This window comes from Solanum stenotomum, chromosome 1, assembly GCF_019186545.1.
Source record: "Solanum stenotomum isolate F172 chromosome 1, ASM1918654v1, whole genome shotgun sequence".
Classification (NCBI taxonomy): Eukaryota; Viridiplantae; Streptophyta; class Magnoliopsida; order Solanales; family Solanaceae; genus Solanum; species Solanum stenotomum.
In genome coordinates, this window is record NC_064282.1 from 100,479,240 (window position 1) to 100,496,251 (window position 17,012).

General features: G+C 36.2%; 1 protein-coding gene and 1 pseudogene across 2 annotated transcripts in view; both read left to right on the top strand.

The window, feature by feature from the left end:
• Nucleotides 1-2,647: 2,647 nt before the first annotated feature.
• The window catches only part of LOC125867518 (uncharacterized), a 45,451-nt gene continuing 31,086 nt past the window's right edge, over nt 2,648-17,012 (top strand). The window contains exons 1-2 of one of the 2 annotated variants that reach the window (XM_049548077.1): nt 6,186-6,626; nt 15,358-15,501. Coding sequence is in view for 1 of the 2 variants with exons in the window: in XM_049548061.1 (XP_049404018.1) it covers nt 2,730-2,765 (36 nt within the window). In the remaining variant the exon portion in view is untranslated. Of the gene's footprint in view, nt 2,766-6,185; nt 6,627-15,357; nt 15,502-17,012 lie in introns of those variants that run through there. The other variant, XM_049548061.1, reaches the window with a different exon arrangement.
• LOC125842344 (uncharacterized) overlaps nt 9,019-17,012 on the top strand; it is an 18,330-nt pseudogene continuing 10,336 nt past the window's right edge.

Sequence of the window (17,012 nt, forward strand, 5' to 3'; positions counted from 1 at the left end):
AAAAAGAAGAAGTAAAGAGAAATGATTCAAATAAAAATACAAGAAAATGGGAATTAAAATAATATCACACGTTTCCTAATAAAAATTACCTAAATAGTCGTATAGCATCCACGTTTCATTAGAAAGAATTTATTGTTAGGGGGTTCATCAGAAAATATTATCATTTATATATGGTTAAAATTATTTTTATGTATATATAGTAGATGTCGAATTTTCTTCGGTTAATTCATGTGTTTACTTTTTCAGATTTTGAACCTACTTATTAAAAATTCAAGCTCCGTTATTGATCTCCAGTATAGGAAGGCACCAAAATTATCAAAAGACGAGAATAAGATAGAGAGGATGTTAAAGAAGCTCAAGGACAAAGATGAACATTGACTCTATTAATGATCGTAACCATCACTTTTAGGCTGATAAACTTTTGAAGATGAAGTGCATATGAGACATAAGTGAATCCTACATCAGAATGAGATAGAAAAGTGAAGAACTTTAATTTACATATAAGACATAGTTTATATACGTTTTGTATATATAAGACATAGGCGAATCTTGGATTAAAACGGTACACACACTTATACAAGTAAAAAATTGACAAATCTAATGATGTCGTATCTTAGTTTTATTGGCAAATCAAATCTTACAACATTGATCTTAGTATTTTACATATCTCCATAACTCTCTGAAGAAGCTAAGTTTCAATTTTTGTTTTTATTATATATTGTTAAATAACTAGACATGAACATTAAGGATTTAAGATGTATTGGTAAATAAATTAATCCAAATCCACTTCAATTTAATAATGGAGTGGAGATGTTCATGGTTCAGTTTGAATTAGTTTTTTTAAAAAAAGGAAAATTAGATTTAAGTTAGTTCTTGATTTAAGTTTAAATGTTAGAATCAAAACAAAAGATTTAAGTTAGTTCTTGATCGCTTCAATTTTTTTTAAAATTATTTTTTGATTGATTTAGTTTCTTTGTCATTTTAAAAATATATAATTATATAGTTACAAACACGGAATAAGGCACAAGTACCCCCTAGACTATGACCGAAATTTCAGAAACATACCTTAACTAAACTAAAGTCCTAGTACAAAAAAGTTAAAAAGTTCACGATTTTTTTTTTTTTTTTGTGTGTGTACATTTGGAAATTTAAAAGTTCCATTTCATGAGAGAACTTTTTTTTCCATCAATATGATTGCGGATGTTTAAAATTTAACAACAACCGTTCTGTTTTAGAGCTACAAATCAAAACGATCATATTTTACATACACGAAAAACTATTTCAATTAAATAGTATATATCAAGAACCATAACACTTCAAACCCCCTAGGACCATTTTGATCATTTTCTCATTTGAAATACATTATATTAAGAGAAACTTTTGCATATAGTTTGCTAATTACGATTAGTAGCTACATGTTAGAGGGATGAGAGTGACAAGTGAGACTGGGAGAGGGAGGAGAGAGGTGAGCGAGAGAGGGCAGAGAGTGGGAGAGAGGTGAATTGTATATGTATATCGGTTAGATAATTGTATACTATACATATGTATTTGTATATTCTGTCGAGAGAGATTGGGAGATGGAGGAGAGAGACGAGTGAGATTGGGAGAGGGAGGAGAGAGGCGAGCGAGAGAGGACAATAATTTGTATAATTCGCATCTCGTTTGTATAATTCGTAGGTACGTTTGTATAATTCACGTATTTTTGTATAATTGAGTAATATAAAGTCTGAAATTATATAAATATAATAAAACTCGAAATAACGAATTGATACAAACATAAACATATGAACTTTAAACAATTATATAAAATATATTACTCCCTCTGTCCCAATTTATGTGACTTACTTTCCTTTTTAGTCAGTCCAAAAAAGAATGACACATTTCTATATAAAGTAACAATTTAACGATAAAATATATATTTTACCCTTAATGAAATGATTTACAGCCACACAAATTTCTATCATTCATTTTGGACCGCAAGTTTTAAAAGTCTTCATTTCTTTCTTAAACTCCATGCCGAGTCAAACTACCTCACATAAAATGGGACGGAGGGAGTATGCAAATTACATTATATAAATTATATTATACAAAATTCGAAAACTACACGTTTATACAAACTTTAAAAAGTTATACACAAAAAAATTAAATCCATATGATGACAAACTGAAAAACCAAAGAAAATCATTGTCATATACAAATACAAACCATCACATACAAATACAAATCAAACAAAGAATTGTTAGTTGTGAATTATATAAATGTGGCGAATTATACATATACAAACGTGACTAATTATACAAACTCAAAGTTTGCCCACGTAATTAATGGTTAATGTTAGTCGCGAGTGACAATTATAACAAACTATAACTATGATAAGTAATTAAGTAGCATAAGTTTACTTGACCGCGTAATTTTTCATTATATTAATTGGAACACCCTATTTTTCATTATTGGTCAAAGATTATTTAATTAACACAAGACAAAAAATGTATATGCTATTTGATAATAATTGCACTTGAACTAAGTAAAAAATAGTATCTTTGAAACTTTTCCTTTTTTAATTTTGAGTCAAAAAAATTAAAGTAGAGAGTGTAGGGACTACAGAGTCTTCTTTTCTCTTTTTGTCCATTTTAGATATCGACAAGATTCATCAGCCAACACTCTCATCACTACAATTTCACTCTTTTCTCACAGAAACTGACACACCCACAAGCCTGAAATCACTCTTTATGGAGTATGAAAGAATCGACAAGAGAAATTTACAGGTAAAATTTCACTTTTTGAGGTTGAGAATCTTGCAGAGTCAGTGACAATGGAGTAGGATTTGAGTATAAACACTGATTAGTTGTTAATTATGCTTCTTTAATCTGTTTTGTGATCTGGGTTCTTTTTCTTTTTTCATCTCTTTATACAAGCTCCGACCTTTTTGCTTTTGGTGACTCGAACACACGAATTCAGGGTGGGAGGTGGAGGGTGTTTATCATCCGACCAACCCCTTTTGTGATCTGGGTTGAAAGCAAAAAGTTTTTTTTTCTTTTCGTATGTGGGGTTTTCATTTTTAAGGCAAAATTGATCAGCGAACACTCTCTTCAATACAATTTCAGTCTTTTTTCAGAGAAACTGTCATACCCACAGGCCTAAAATCACATGTTAAGGGAAGAAGGAGTAGGACCCTTTAATTGGAGTGTGAAAGAATCGACAAGAGAAATCTACAGGTAAAATTGACTGTGTCAGCTTGTTAATTTTGTAGGATCAGTAACAATGGGGTAAGAGTATAAACCTTGATGCGCTATGTACGGATTAGTTGTTAATCTTGATTCTTTACTCGCTTTGTGATCTGGGATTTTTTTTTTAGCTCCATCCTTTTTGCTCTCTTGGTGATTCAAAATTTCGAACTGACAATCTTAGGGTTGGAAGTGGAGGGTGTTACATCCGACCAACCCCTTTTGTGATCTGGGTTGAAAGCAAAAAGTTTTTTTTTTCTTTTCGTATGTGGGGTTTTCATTTGCAAAATTGATCAGCGAACACTCTCTTCACTACAATTTCAGTCTTTTTTCAGAGAAACTGTCATACCCACAGGCCTAAAATCACATGTTAAGGGAAGAAGGAGTAGGACCCTTTAATTGGAGTGTGAAAGAATCGACAAGAGAAATCTACAGGTAAAATTGACTGTGTCAGCTTGTTAATTTTGTAGGATCAGTAACAATGGGGTAAGAGTATAAACCTTGATGCGCTATGTACGGATTAGTTGTTAATCTTGATTCTTTACTCGCTTTGTGATCTGGGATTTTTTTTTTTTAGCTCCATCCTTTTTGCTCTCTTGGTGATTCAAAGTTTCGGACCAACAATCTTAGGGTTGGAAGTGGAGGGTGTTACATCCGACTAACCCCTTTTGTGATCTGGATTGAAAGCAAAAAGTTTTTTTTTTTTTTAAAATTTTTTTTTTTCCCCAATGTGAGTTTGAATTTTCAAGGCAAAATTGAAATTGTGAGTGACAATGGAGTAAAGGGTACAAACCTTGATGTGTTATGTACTGCTTAATTGTTAATTTGGTTCTTTACTGGTTTTGTGATCTGGGCTTTTTTTTCAACCCTTCCCTAAGGGCTTGCACCTTTTTTGCTACTTGATGACTCAAACCCATAGTCTCTTAGTTAGAGGTGGAGGGTGCTTATCATCCGAGTAAAAGTTTCGTCTTTTTTTTTTCTTTTCTTTCCCAATGTGAGTTTTATTCTTTTTTCAAGTCAAAATTGACATTATGAGCTTGATAATCTTGAAGAGTGAGTGACAATGGAGTAGGGTACAAACACTGATGCTTAGGTACTGCTTAGTTATTAATTTAGTTCCTTAATGCTTTGTGATCTGGGTTGAACCTTGAAAGCAACTTTTTTCGCTGTCTTTCTTTCCCCAATAGGGGTTTTAGTTTTCAAGGCAAACATGTCATTATGAGCTTGAGAATCTTACTGATTCAGTGATAATGGAGTAGGGCACAAACTTACTGTTTAGTTGTTAATTTGGTTCTTTATCCGCTTTGTGATCTGGGTTGAAAGCAAAAAATTTCACTTTTTCTCTTTCCTCAACGTGTGTTCAGATTAGTTGTTAATTCTTGATTCTTTACTTGCTTTGTGATCTGGGATTTTTTTTTGCTTCATCCTTTTTGCTCTCTTGGTGATTCGAAGTTCCGAACCAACAATCTTAGGGTTGGAAGCGGAGGGTGGTTAGCATCTGATCAAACCCGTTTTGTGATCTGGGTTGAAAGCAAAAAGTTTTTCTTTTTCCTTTTCCCTTATGTGAGTTTGAATTTTCAAGGCAAAATTGACATTGTGAGTGACAATGAAGTAAAGAGTACAAACCCTATTGCGTTATGTACTGCTTAATTGTTAATTTGGTTCTTTACTGGTTTTGTGATCGTCTTTTTTTTTCTTTTCTTTCCCAATGTGAGTTTTATTCCTTTTTTAAGTCAAAATTGACATTATGAGCTTGTTAATCTTGAAGAGTGAGTGACAATGGAGTAGGGTACAAACACTGATGCTTATGTAATTCGTAGTTGTTAATTTACTTCCTTAATGCTTTGTGATCTGGGTTGAAAGCAAATTTTTTTGCTGTCTTTCTTTCCCCAAGAGGGGTTTTAGTTTTCAAGGAAAAATTGTCATTGTGAGCTTGAGAATCTTACGGAGTTGGTGATAATGGAGTAGGTTACAAATGTACTGTTTAGTTGTTAATTTGGTTCTTTATTCGCTTTGTGATCTAGGTTGAAAGCAATTTTTTTCACTTTTTCTCTTTCCCAAATGTGTGTTTTGATTTTCAAGGCAAAAAAAGGTAGAGAGAATGGTACATTGATATATCGTTTTCATCACAATTAGGCTTTTCCTACTTTAGTTATTGTTAGTTTTGTTTGTTTTTTTCTACTTGCATTATCCTCCTTTTGTTTGAAAAAGAAATCAACTTTTGATCCATTGAATCTGCACATCGTTATACGGAGCTATCACTTTCCATGTAAACCCCATTTTTCATTTTAGGAAATTAAGCCTTTTTTTTCCTTCCGTTTTGCTTGTTTTGTTTAGCTGTCCCCCAGAAAGCGGAGGTCTATGGTACTGGGAGCAGAAAAGAAGAGGAAACAAGAAGGAAGGGATGATGTAGTAGAAGATCAAGAGCTTCAATCTGCCACTGTGTCCTTGAGATCCCATTTGTGTGAGATCCATGACTCTGGTATAGTATTGCATTGACGTTTTATGTATTACGCAATGAGATTTTGTACTTGGGGGGTACCTTCATTAAATGCTTACCTTGCTTACACACTATGTTAGTTTGAATGCAAGTACTTGTGTTTTGCTTGCTAGGTTGTAATTTAGAGAATTGCAAAGATGTAAATAAGTGTTGGTCCTGAGAATTCGACTTCCTTAGCAGTTGATTTGTCAATGTATTGAGATGATTAATGACATCAGAATCAAAGATCAATCTTTGGTTAGTAAAACAATTAGGTCTCAAGATGACAGTAGCTTGGACTGTGATGGCGAAATCGATAGTCTTGGTACTGCATCTCCTCTCTTTGAATTTCAAAAGGCTGAGCGNAATTCGACTTCCTTAGCAGTTGATTTGTCGATGTATTGAGATGATTAATGACATCAGAATCAAAGATCAATCTTTGGTTAGTAAAACAATTAGGTCTCAAGATGACAGTAGCTTGGACTGTGATGGCGGAATCGATAGTCTTGGTACTGTATCTCCTCTCTTTGAATTTCAATAGGCTGAGCGGTCAGCACAAAGGGTGTCCCTAGCTCATTTCTCAAAACCTACCCTTTCCCAAATGGGATGATGCGCAAAAATGGATAGCAAGCCCAACATCTAACAGGCCGATGACTGGGCAGTGCAGTGAAGTTGTTGCATCTCGCAAGACTAGTCATTCTGGATATGGTTATCGGCAACAATCTACAAAAGTTGTAGTTGAGGTTCCTGATCAAAAATTGGTTGCTTATGAGGTGCCTGTTGACACAAAACAGATAGACTCAGACCAACCAAAGGACAGCGGAGTTCAGAAGTTTGTGAGTTGGGAGGCTGAGCCACACCCAATTGCTGAATCATTTGTTAAGCCAATGCTCATGATTAAAAATCCATCGGACAATCAGCAAGTAAGACTAATTTTTATGCGCCATACCCTATCATCTTACACCTTGCACTGTAGCTTTAATCCCTTTACATGTGACTGGAAAATATTTCTGTCTATTCATGATATAAATTGAGTGCAAGAATGAGAAATAGTAGTATTGTTAATTTCAGTGTACTTTCTATAAAGATATTGTCATCATTTCTAGTTTGCATTCTAATGTGTGAAGCACGTTCTATTTAGAGGTTGCACAATTATATTCAATAGTCGTCTCATGTGGGATACTGGGTATGTTGTTGTTGTCTCATTTGGCATTCAATTTTTATTGCTTGGCTTCCTCCATGCTCTCAAGAGACATTTGTGTTCACTTAACGGGATGGTTCACATAATATTGTTCAAAGCAAATTTGCTTCAACAATATTCCTTTTTAGCCGAGGGTCTATTGGTAACAACCTCTCCCATAAAGGTAGGGGTAGGGTCTGGTTACATCCTACCCTCCCCAGGCCCCACTTTTGGGGTTACACTAGATATTTTGTTATTTATCAAAACAAATATAGATACTTGAAGTATTCATAAAAAGAGTATTATTACTTCAAGCATTAATGTTCTAGAATAGCTAAAATCTTATTGAAAATGTAAAAGCCTATGATTTAGATTCTACATTCAATGGTTGACAACAAGGTGGTACACAGAAGATTTAGCTGGTCTCACGGCTGAATATTTCTAGAAGTGCTAGTACACTTCCTTATAGCTGCATAGTTGTGCTTTTTATTAGTATAGTCTTCACATTAGGTTGACACAAAAATTACATTAAAAAATTAAGGTGGGTTATGAGGATTTAATGCAATAGGGGTAAATATGACCTTTTTTATAGTATAAGGGCAAATATATTTTCTCTTTTCTTCAAACTTTAGGACCATATTTGCCTTTTTTTTTCTTAAAAAAAATGAGAGGAAAATATGGTCTTAAAGTTGGAAGAAAAGGGCAAATATATTGAGTACATGAAGATTTAACGTCGTATGGGTAAATATGACCCTTTTTGAGAATACAAGGGCAAATATGACCCTAAAGTTGGATGAGAAGGACAATTTGTTGAAAAAGTAACGAAGGGAAAATTTGATTTATTTGTGAGAGTACAAGGGAAAATATGACTCTTTTTCGTTACTGTATAACTCTAGTCAACTACAAAATGACCCCTAAGTTCTACAACTTGATATACTTATTGCACTCTATGAGTACAATATGACAAAAATGTTATCTTTTTCATGATTTCTTGAATAAAAAATTGAGGTTGCTATCGTAGTTATATACAAGATGTAGTCACTACATGGATGGTGATGTTCTTCTATCTCATAGGTAGTCCTTCCTTTCTCTCTTTTATTCTTTCATTATGTCAAAACATCAAAACTACAATAAACACTACTAGGTTAATCTTTCTACTCCTAGTCCAAACATTCTAGGAATATTAAAAACTACAATTAATACTACTTTATTACCATAAATTCTATCATAATAGATTTGCGTCCTTTCACTATCAATAAAAAGAACAGTCATACAATCTTATCTCCGACAAAAGCGAACAACTTCTTCTCTACCCACTCAATCAACCATGAATTCAAACCAAACAAATTTTACCACAATTCCCTTAATACCAATGGACGGATTGGTTGCAACCCCCATTTGCATGACGCCGCCAATACCTAACACAAACCCATCATCTTGGGTCAAAATGGGTCTCCACGGACACTCTCTAACACTGCATGTCTTGATGGAGAATCAAGAAATAATGCTAGTGATACAAAATCTTTCCTTTCTAGCTCAAATTTTTTCGGAAGGGATGAGGAGAGCCATGGAGACTTACAACAACCATCTATGGATGTCGCAATCCTTCAGCCACCAATAAACTACCAGCTCCCGGGGACTTATTGTTCTTTAACATTCCAACAAGGGAGACACCACTGTTCACTCTCATGTACCAAACCCATCCAATTGTAGTGACAACCCCTCTATCAGGCTACGTGAACATCCAAGACATAGACCGTTTGCACCATTACTAGCAAATGCACGGACTAGCGCAGGGAACCATAGTTGGGAAAAAACCCAGCTCCCTGCTCTAGTACCTGTAGTTGCTAGTAATGGTATAAGGGTCTATGTCTTGGATGTTCAGGTAGCTTGGTAGGGGAGTTGGCACTACTATTGGATAAGTTTAGTGCATGAGAATGTACAATGGTCTCCCTTGATGGAATGTTAAAGAACAGTAACCCGGGAGTTTGTAATTCGTTGGTGGCTAAAGGGTTGTCGACATCCATAGATGACTGCTATAAGTCTCCATGGCACTACTCATCACTTTCGAAACAATCTAAGCTATGAAGGAAGAATTTGTATCACTAGCATATTTCTTGATTTTCTATTAAGACATGCACTGTGAGAGAGTGGCNGACAATCCCTCTATCAGGCTACGTGAACATCCAAGACATAGACCGTTTGCACCAATACTAGCAAATGCACGGACTAGCGCAGGGAACCATAGTTGGGAAAAAACCCAGCTCCCTGCTCTAGTACCTGTATTTGCCAGTAATGGTATAAGGGTCTATGTCTTGGATGTTCAGGTAGCCTGGTAGGGGAGTTGTCACTTCTATTGGATGAGTTTAGTGCATGAGAGTGTACAATGGTCTCCCTTGATGGAATGTTAAAGAACAGTAACTCGGGAGTTGGCAATTCATTGGTGGCTAAAGGGTTGTCGACATCCATAGATGACTGTTGTAAGTCTCCATGGCTCTACTCATCCCTTTCGAAACAATCTGAGCTAGGAAGGAAGAATTTGTATCACTAGCATCATTTCTTGATTCTCAATTAAGACATGCACTTTGAGAGAGTGGCCTTGGAGACCCATTTCGACCCTGGGTTTGTTTTGGGTATTAGCGACGTCACGTAGATGGGGTTTGCGCCCACAACCAATCCGTCCACTGGTATTATGGGAGTTGGTGGTAAGGTTTGTATGGCTTGGATCCATGATTGACTGAGTGATAGAGAGGAGGTTTTTCGCTTTTGTCAAAAATGAGATTGTATGGATTTTCTGGTCATTGATATTTAAAGGAGATAAATCTATTGTGATTGAATTTATGGGAATAGAAATAGTATTTCTTGTAACTCTTAATATTCCTAGGATGTTGGAACTAGGAGTAAAAGGATTAACTGCCAAAACTCAAAAATTAAAAGGTGAAATCTCTATTTAAGAATGACATTTTTTATAGTATAAGGGCAAATATGGTCCTAAAGTTGGAAGAAAAGGGCAAATATATTTACATGAATATTTAACGTCGTATGGGTAAATATGACCCTTTTCGAAAATACAAGGGCAAATATGACCCTAAAGTTGGATGAAAAGGACAAATTTGTTGAAAAAGTAACGAAGGGAAAATTTGACTTATTTATGAGAGTACAAGGGAAAATATGACCCTTCTTCGTTACTAATACATGTATAACTCTAGTCAACTACCAAACGACCCCTAAGTTCTACAACTTGATATACTTGTTGCACTCTATGAATACAATATGACAAAAATGTTATCTTTTTCATGATTTTTTTAATAAAAAACTGAGGCTGCTATCGTAGTTATATACAAAATGTAGTCATTACATGGATGGTGATGTTCTTCTATCTGATTGTTGGTCCTTCCTTTCTCTCTCTTATTCTTTCATTATGTCAAAACTACAATAAACACTACTAGGTTAATCTTTCTACTCCTAGTTCGAACATTCTAGGAATATTAAAAACTACAATTAATACTACTTTTATTCCCATAAATTGTATCATAATAGATTTGCGTTCTTTAAATATCAATAAAAAGAGCACTCATACAATCTTATCTCCGACAAAAGCGAACAACTTCTTCTCTACCCTCTCAATCAACCATGAATTCAAACCAAACAAATTTTACCACAATTCCTTTAATACAAATGGATGGATTGGTTGCAGGTGCAACCCCATCTACATGACGCTTCCAATACCTAACAAAAACCCCATCATCTTTGGTCAAAATGGGTCTCCAAGGACACTCTCTAACACTGCATGTCTTGATGGAGAATCAAGAAATAATGCCAGTTATACAAAAGCTTTCCTTTCTAGATCAGATTATTTCGGTAGGGATGAGGAGAGCCATGGAGACTTACAACAACCATCTATGGATGTCGACAACCCTTCAGCCACCAATAAACTACCAGCTCCCAGGGTTATTGTTCTTTAACATTCCAACAAGGGAGACACCACTGTGCACTCTCGTGCACCAAACCCATCCAATTGCAGTGACAGTCCCTCTACCAGGCTACCTGAACATCCAAGACATAGACCCTTTTGCACCATTACTAGCAAATGCACGGACTAGCGCAGGGAGCCGTAGTTGGGAAAAAACCCAGCTCCCTACGCTAGTCCCTGTATTTGCCAGTAATGGTATAAGGGTCTATGTCTTGGATGTTTAGGTAGCTTGGTAGGGGAGTTGGCACTACTATTGGATGAGTTTAGTGCATGAGAATGTACAATGGTCTCCCTTGATGGAATGTTAAAGAACAGTAACCCGGGAGTTTGTAATTCGTTGGTGGCTAAAGGGTTGTCGACATCCATAGATGACTGTTGTAAGTCTCCATGGCACTACTCATCACTTTCGAAACAATCTAAGCTATGAAGGAAGACTTTGTATCACTAGCATATTTCTTGATTTTCTATTAAGACATGCACTATGAGAGAGTGGCCTTGGAGACCCATTTCGACCAAAGATGATGGGTTTGTTTTGTGTATTGGCGGCGTCATGAAGATGGGGCAACAACAAATCTGTGCACTGTTATTATGGGAGTTGGTGGTAAAGTTTGTATGGCTTGGATCCATGATTGACTGAGTGATAGAGATGAGGTTTTTTGCTTTTGTCAAAAATGTGATTGAATGGATCTTCTGATTATTGATATTTAAAGGAGGCAAATCTATTGTGATTGAATTTATGGGAATAGAAATAGTATTTCTTGTAACTCTTAATATTACTAGGATGTTGGAACTAGGAGTAGAAGAATTAATTGCCATAACTCAAAAATTAAAAGGTGAAATCTCTATTTAAGAATGACAAATATGACCTTTTTTATAGTTTAAGGGCAAATATGGTCCTAAAGTTGGAAGAACAGGGCAAATATATTGAGTACATGAAGATTTAACGTCGTAGGGGTAAATATGACCCTTTTTGAGAATACAGGGGGAAATGTGACTCTAAAGTTGGATGAAAAGGACAAATTTGTTGAAAAAGTAACGAAGCAAAAATTTGACTTATTTGTGAGAGTACGAGGGAAAATATGACCCTTTTTCGTTACTAATACATGTATAACTCTAGTCAACTACCAAACGACCCCTAAGTTCTACAACTTGATATACTTGTTGCACTCCATGAATACAATATGACAAAAATGTTGTTATCTTTTTCATGATATTTTTAAACAAAAATTGAGGCTGCTATCGTAGTTATATACAAGATGTAGTCACTATATGGATGGTGATGTTCTTCTATCTGATAGTTGGTCCTTCCTTTCTCTCGTTTATTCTTTCATTATGTCAAAACATCAAACTACAATAAGCACTTTTAGGTTAATCCTTTTACTCCTAGTTCAAACATTCTAGGAATATTAAAAACTACAATTAATACTACTTTTATTACCATAAATTCTATCATAATAGATTTGCGTCCTTTAAATATCAATAAAAAGAACACTCATACAATCTTATCTCCGACAAAAGCAAACAACTTCTTCTCTACCCACTCAATCAACCATGAATTCAAACCAAACAAATTTTACCACAATTCCCTTAATATCAATGAACGGATTGGTTGCAGGTGCAACCCCCATTTGCATGACACCGCCAATACCTAACACAAACCCATCATCTTGGGTCAAAATGGGTCTCCAAGGACACTCTCTAACACTGCATGTCTTGATGGAGAATCAAGAAATAATGCTAGTGATTCAAAATCTTTCCTTTCTAGCTTAGATTATTTCAGAAGGGATGAGGAGAGCTGCAGAGAGTTACATCAGTCATCTATGGATGTCGACAACCCTTCAACCACCAATAAACTTCCAGCTCTCGGGGTTATTGTTCTTTAACATTCCAACAAGGGAGACACCACTGTGCACTCCCATGCACCATACCTATCTAATTGCAGTGACAACCCCTCTACCAGGCTACCTGAACATCCAAGACATAGAACCTTTGCGCCATTACTAGCAAATGCATGGACTAGCGCAGGGAACCGTAGTTGGGGAAAAACCCAGCTCCCTGCTCTAGTACCTGTATTTGCCAGTAATGGTATAAGGGTCTATGTCGTGGATGTTCAGGTTGCCTGGTAGGGGAGTTGTCACTGCTATTGGATGAGTTTAGTGCATGAGAGTGTACAATGGTCTCCCTTGATGGAANTCGACAACCCTTCAACCACCAATAAACTTCCAGCTCTCGGGGTTATTGTTCTTTAACATTCCAACAAGGGAGACACCACTGTGCACTCCCATGCACCATACCTATCTAATTGCAGTGACAACCCCTCTACCAGGCTACCTGAACATCCAAGACATAGAACCTTTGCACCATTACTAGCAAATGCACGGACTAGCGCAGGGAACCGTAGTTGGGAAAAAACCCAGCTCCCTGCTCTAGTACCTGTATTTGCCAGTAATGGTATAAGGGTCTATGTCGTGGATGTTCAGGTTGCCTGGTAGGGGAGTTGTCACTGCTATTGGATGAGTTTAGTGCATGAGAGTGTACAATGGTCTCCCTTGATGGAATGTTAAAGAACAGTAACTCGGGAGTTGGTAATTCATTGGTGGCTAAAGGGTTGTCGACATCCATTTATGACTGTTGTAAGTCTCCATGGCTCTACTCATCCCTTTCGAAACAATTTGAGCTAGGAAGGAAGAATTTGTATCCCTAGCATATTTCTTGATTTTCTATTAAGACATGCACTTTGAGAGAGTGGCCTTGGAGACCCAATATGATGGGTTTGTTTTGGGTATTGGCGATGTCATGTAGATGGGGGTTGCACCCACAACCAATCCGTCCTCTGGTATTATGGGAGTTGGTGGTAAAGTTTGTATGGCTTGGATCCATGATTGACTGAGTGATAGAGAGGAGGTTTTTCGCTTTTGTCAAAAATGAGATCGTATGGATCTTCTGGTCATTGACATTTAAAGGAGGCAAATCTATTGTGATTGAATTTATGGGAATAGAAATAGTATTTCTTGTAGCTCTTAATATTCCTAGGATGTTGGAACTACGAGTAGAACGATTAACTGCCAGAACTCAAAAATTAAAAGGTGAAATCTCTATTTAAGAATGACAAATAAATGTAGAACATGGGAAGGAAAGAAATGAACAAAATAAGTCAGCTCCATAGTGTCGTCCTATGGACACACTTCTACATTTGCTCAAAACAAAGAAGTGGGCAGATCTATTACACGACCTTATTCATGATAGTCGTTTCTCTCTTTTATTCTTTCAATATGTCAGAACATGAAAACTACAATAAATACTACTAGTTCAGGCCGTTAATCCTTCTACTTATAGTTCCAACATTCCAGGAATATTAAATACTATTTCTATCACAATAGATTTACTTTTTTTAAATATCAATGATCAGAAGACCCATACGATCTCATCTTTGACAAAAGCAAACAACCTCTTCTCTACCCACTCAATCAACCATGAATCCAAACTTTACCACCAATTCCTTTGATACCAGTGGACGAATTGGTTGTGGGTGCCATCCCCATCTACATGATGCCGCCAGTACTTAACACGAACCCTTCATCTTTGGTCAAAATGGTTTTTCAAGGCCACTTTCAAATGCTGCATGTCTTGGTGGAAAAATCAAGAAATGATGCTAGTGATACGTTGACATTGTGAGGGACAAATGGAGTAAAGGGCACAAATCCGGATGCGCTTTGTACTGTTTAATTGTTTATTTGGTTCTTTACTGGTTTTGTGATCTGGGTTTTTTTTTACCCCTTCCTAAGAGGTTGCACCTTTTTTGCTACTTGATGACTCAAACCCTCATTCTTTGAGTTGGAGGTGGAAGGTGCTTATCATCCGAGCAAAAGTTTCGTCTTTTTTTTTTTTCTCTCCCAATGTGAGTTTTATTTTTTTAGGCAATATTGACATTATGAGTGACAATGGAGTAGGGTACAAACACTGATACTGATGTACTGCTTAGTTGTTAATTTAGTTCCTTAATGCTTTGTGATCTGGGTTGAAAGGAAATTTTTTCGCTGTCTTTCTTTCCCCAATAGGTGTTTTAATTTTCAAGGCAATATTGTCATTGTGAGCTTGAGAATCTTACAGATTCAGTGATAATGGTAGGGTACAAATGTACTGTCTAGTTGTTAATTTGGTTCTTTTTTCGCTTTGTGATCTGGGTTGAAAGCACTTTTTTTCACTTTTTCTCTTTCCCAAATGTGTGTTTTGATTTTCAAGGAAAAAAAAGGTAGAGAGAATGACGCATTGCTATATCGTTTTCATCACAATTGCGCTTTTCCTACTTTAGTTATTGTTGGTTTTGTTTTTTTTTTCTACTTCTTGCATTATTCTCCTTTTGTTTGAAAAAGAGATCAACTTTTGATCCATTGAATCTGCACATAGTTATACAGAGCTATCACTTTATATGTAAACCCCATTTCTCATTTTAGGAAATTAAGCTTTTTTTTTCCCTTCCTTTTTGTTTGTTTTGTTATAGCTATCTCCTAGAAAGCGGAGGTCTATGCTACTGGGAGCAGGAAAGAGAGGAAACAAGAAGGAACGGATGGTATAGTAGAAGATCAAGAGCTTGAATCTGCTACTGTGTCCTTGAGATCCCATTTGCCTGAGATCCATGACTCCGGTATAGTAATGCATTGATGTTTTGTATGTTACGCAATGAGATTTGTACTTAGGGGGTACCTTTATTTCTTTCTTTAATGCTTACCTTGTTTACACATTATGTTAGTTTGAATGCAAGTACTTGTTTTTTGCTTGCCAGGTTGTAAGTTGGAGAATTGCATAGATATAAATGTTGTTATTGTTGTTCCTGAGAGTTCGACTTCTGTAGTAGTTGATTCGTCAATGTCCTTGGAGATGATTAATGACATGAGATCAAAAATCAATCTTTGGTTAGTACCAGAAATAGGTCTCAAGATGACAGTAGTTTGGACTGTGATGGTGGAATCAATAGTCTTGGTACTGTATCTCCTCTCTTTGAATTTCAAAACGCTGAGCATGCTGCACAGATAGTGCCCCTAGCTCATTTCTCAAAACCTGCCCCTTCCAAATGGGATGATGTGCAAAAATGGACAGCAAGCCCAACATTTAACAGGCTGAAGACTGGGCAGAGCAGTCATGTTGTTGGATCTCACAAGATTAGTCATTCTGGATATGGCTGTCGGCAACAATCTACAAAAGTTGTAGTTGAGGTTCCTGATCAAAAATTGGTTCCTTATGAGGAGCCTGTTGACACAAAACAGATAGACTCGCCAACCAAAGGGCAGCTGAGTTCAGAAGTTCGTTAGTTGGGAGGCTGAGCCACACTCAATTAATCATACATTAGGCCAATGCTCATGATTGGAAAATCCATCGGACAATCAGCAAGTAAGACTAATTTTTTATGCACCATACCCTATCAACCAACACCTTGCACAGTAGCTTTGATCCCTTTAATGTGACAAGAAAAGATTTCTGTCTACTCTCGATATAAATTGAGTCCAAGAATGAGAAATAGTAGTATTGCTAATTTCAGTGTACTTTTTATAAAGATATTGTTATCATTTCTAGTTTGCATTCTATTTTGTGAAGCACCTTCTATTTAGAGATTGCACAATTATACTCGATAGTTGTCTCATTTGGCATACTGGGTATGTTGTTGTTGTTGTCTCATTTGGCATTCAATTTTTAATGCTTGGCTTCCTCCATGCACTTGAGAGACATTTTCTTCACCTAATGGGATGGTGCACAGAATATTGTTTAGTCTAACTGCCTGTACTAAGGCTTTCTGTTTACACCAAAAATAATAAAGAGCTATACTATTCATCTTGAAATTCTGCACATTGTTCTTCTTGCCCTCAAAACATCTTTGATTCCTTTCTTTCCACACTGTCCACCATATACAAGTTGGGACAATCCTCCATCTCTCCTCCTTAATTGTAGTATTGCCAATATTGATCCAACAATTTAGGAGTTGTGCTATGTTTCTTGGTTTCACCCAAGTGATCTTTCTAAGGCTGCTGAATATTCTCCATAATTGATCTGTCCATTTGCAATGCAAAAAGAGATGGTTGACTGTCTCTTCCTGTTCCTCACACAAATAGCATCTTGAGCATAGTTGGAACTTCCTCTTCTTTATATTCTCTTGTGTCAGCA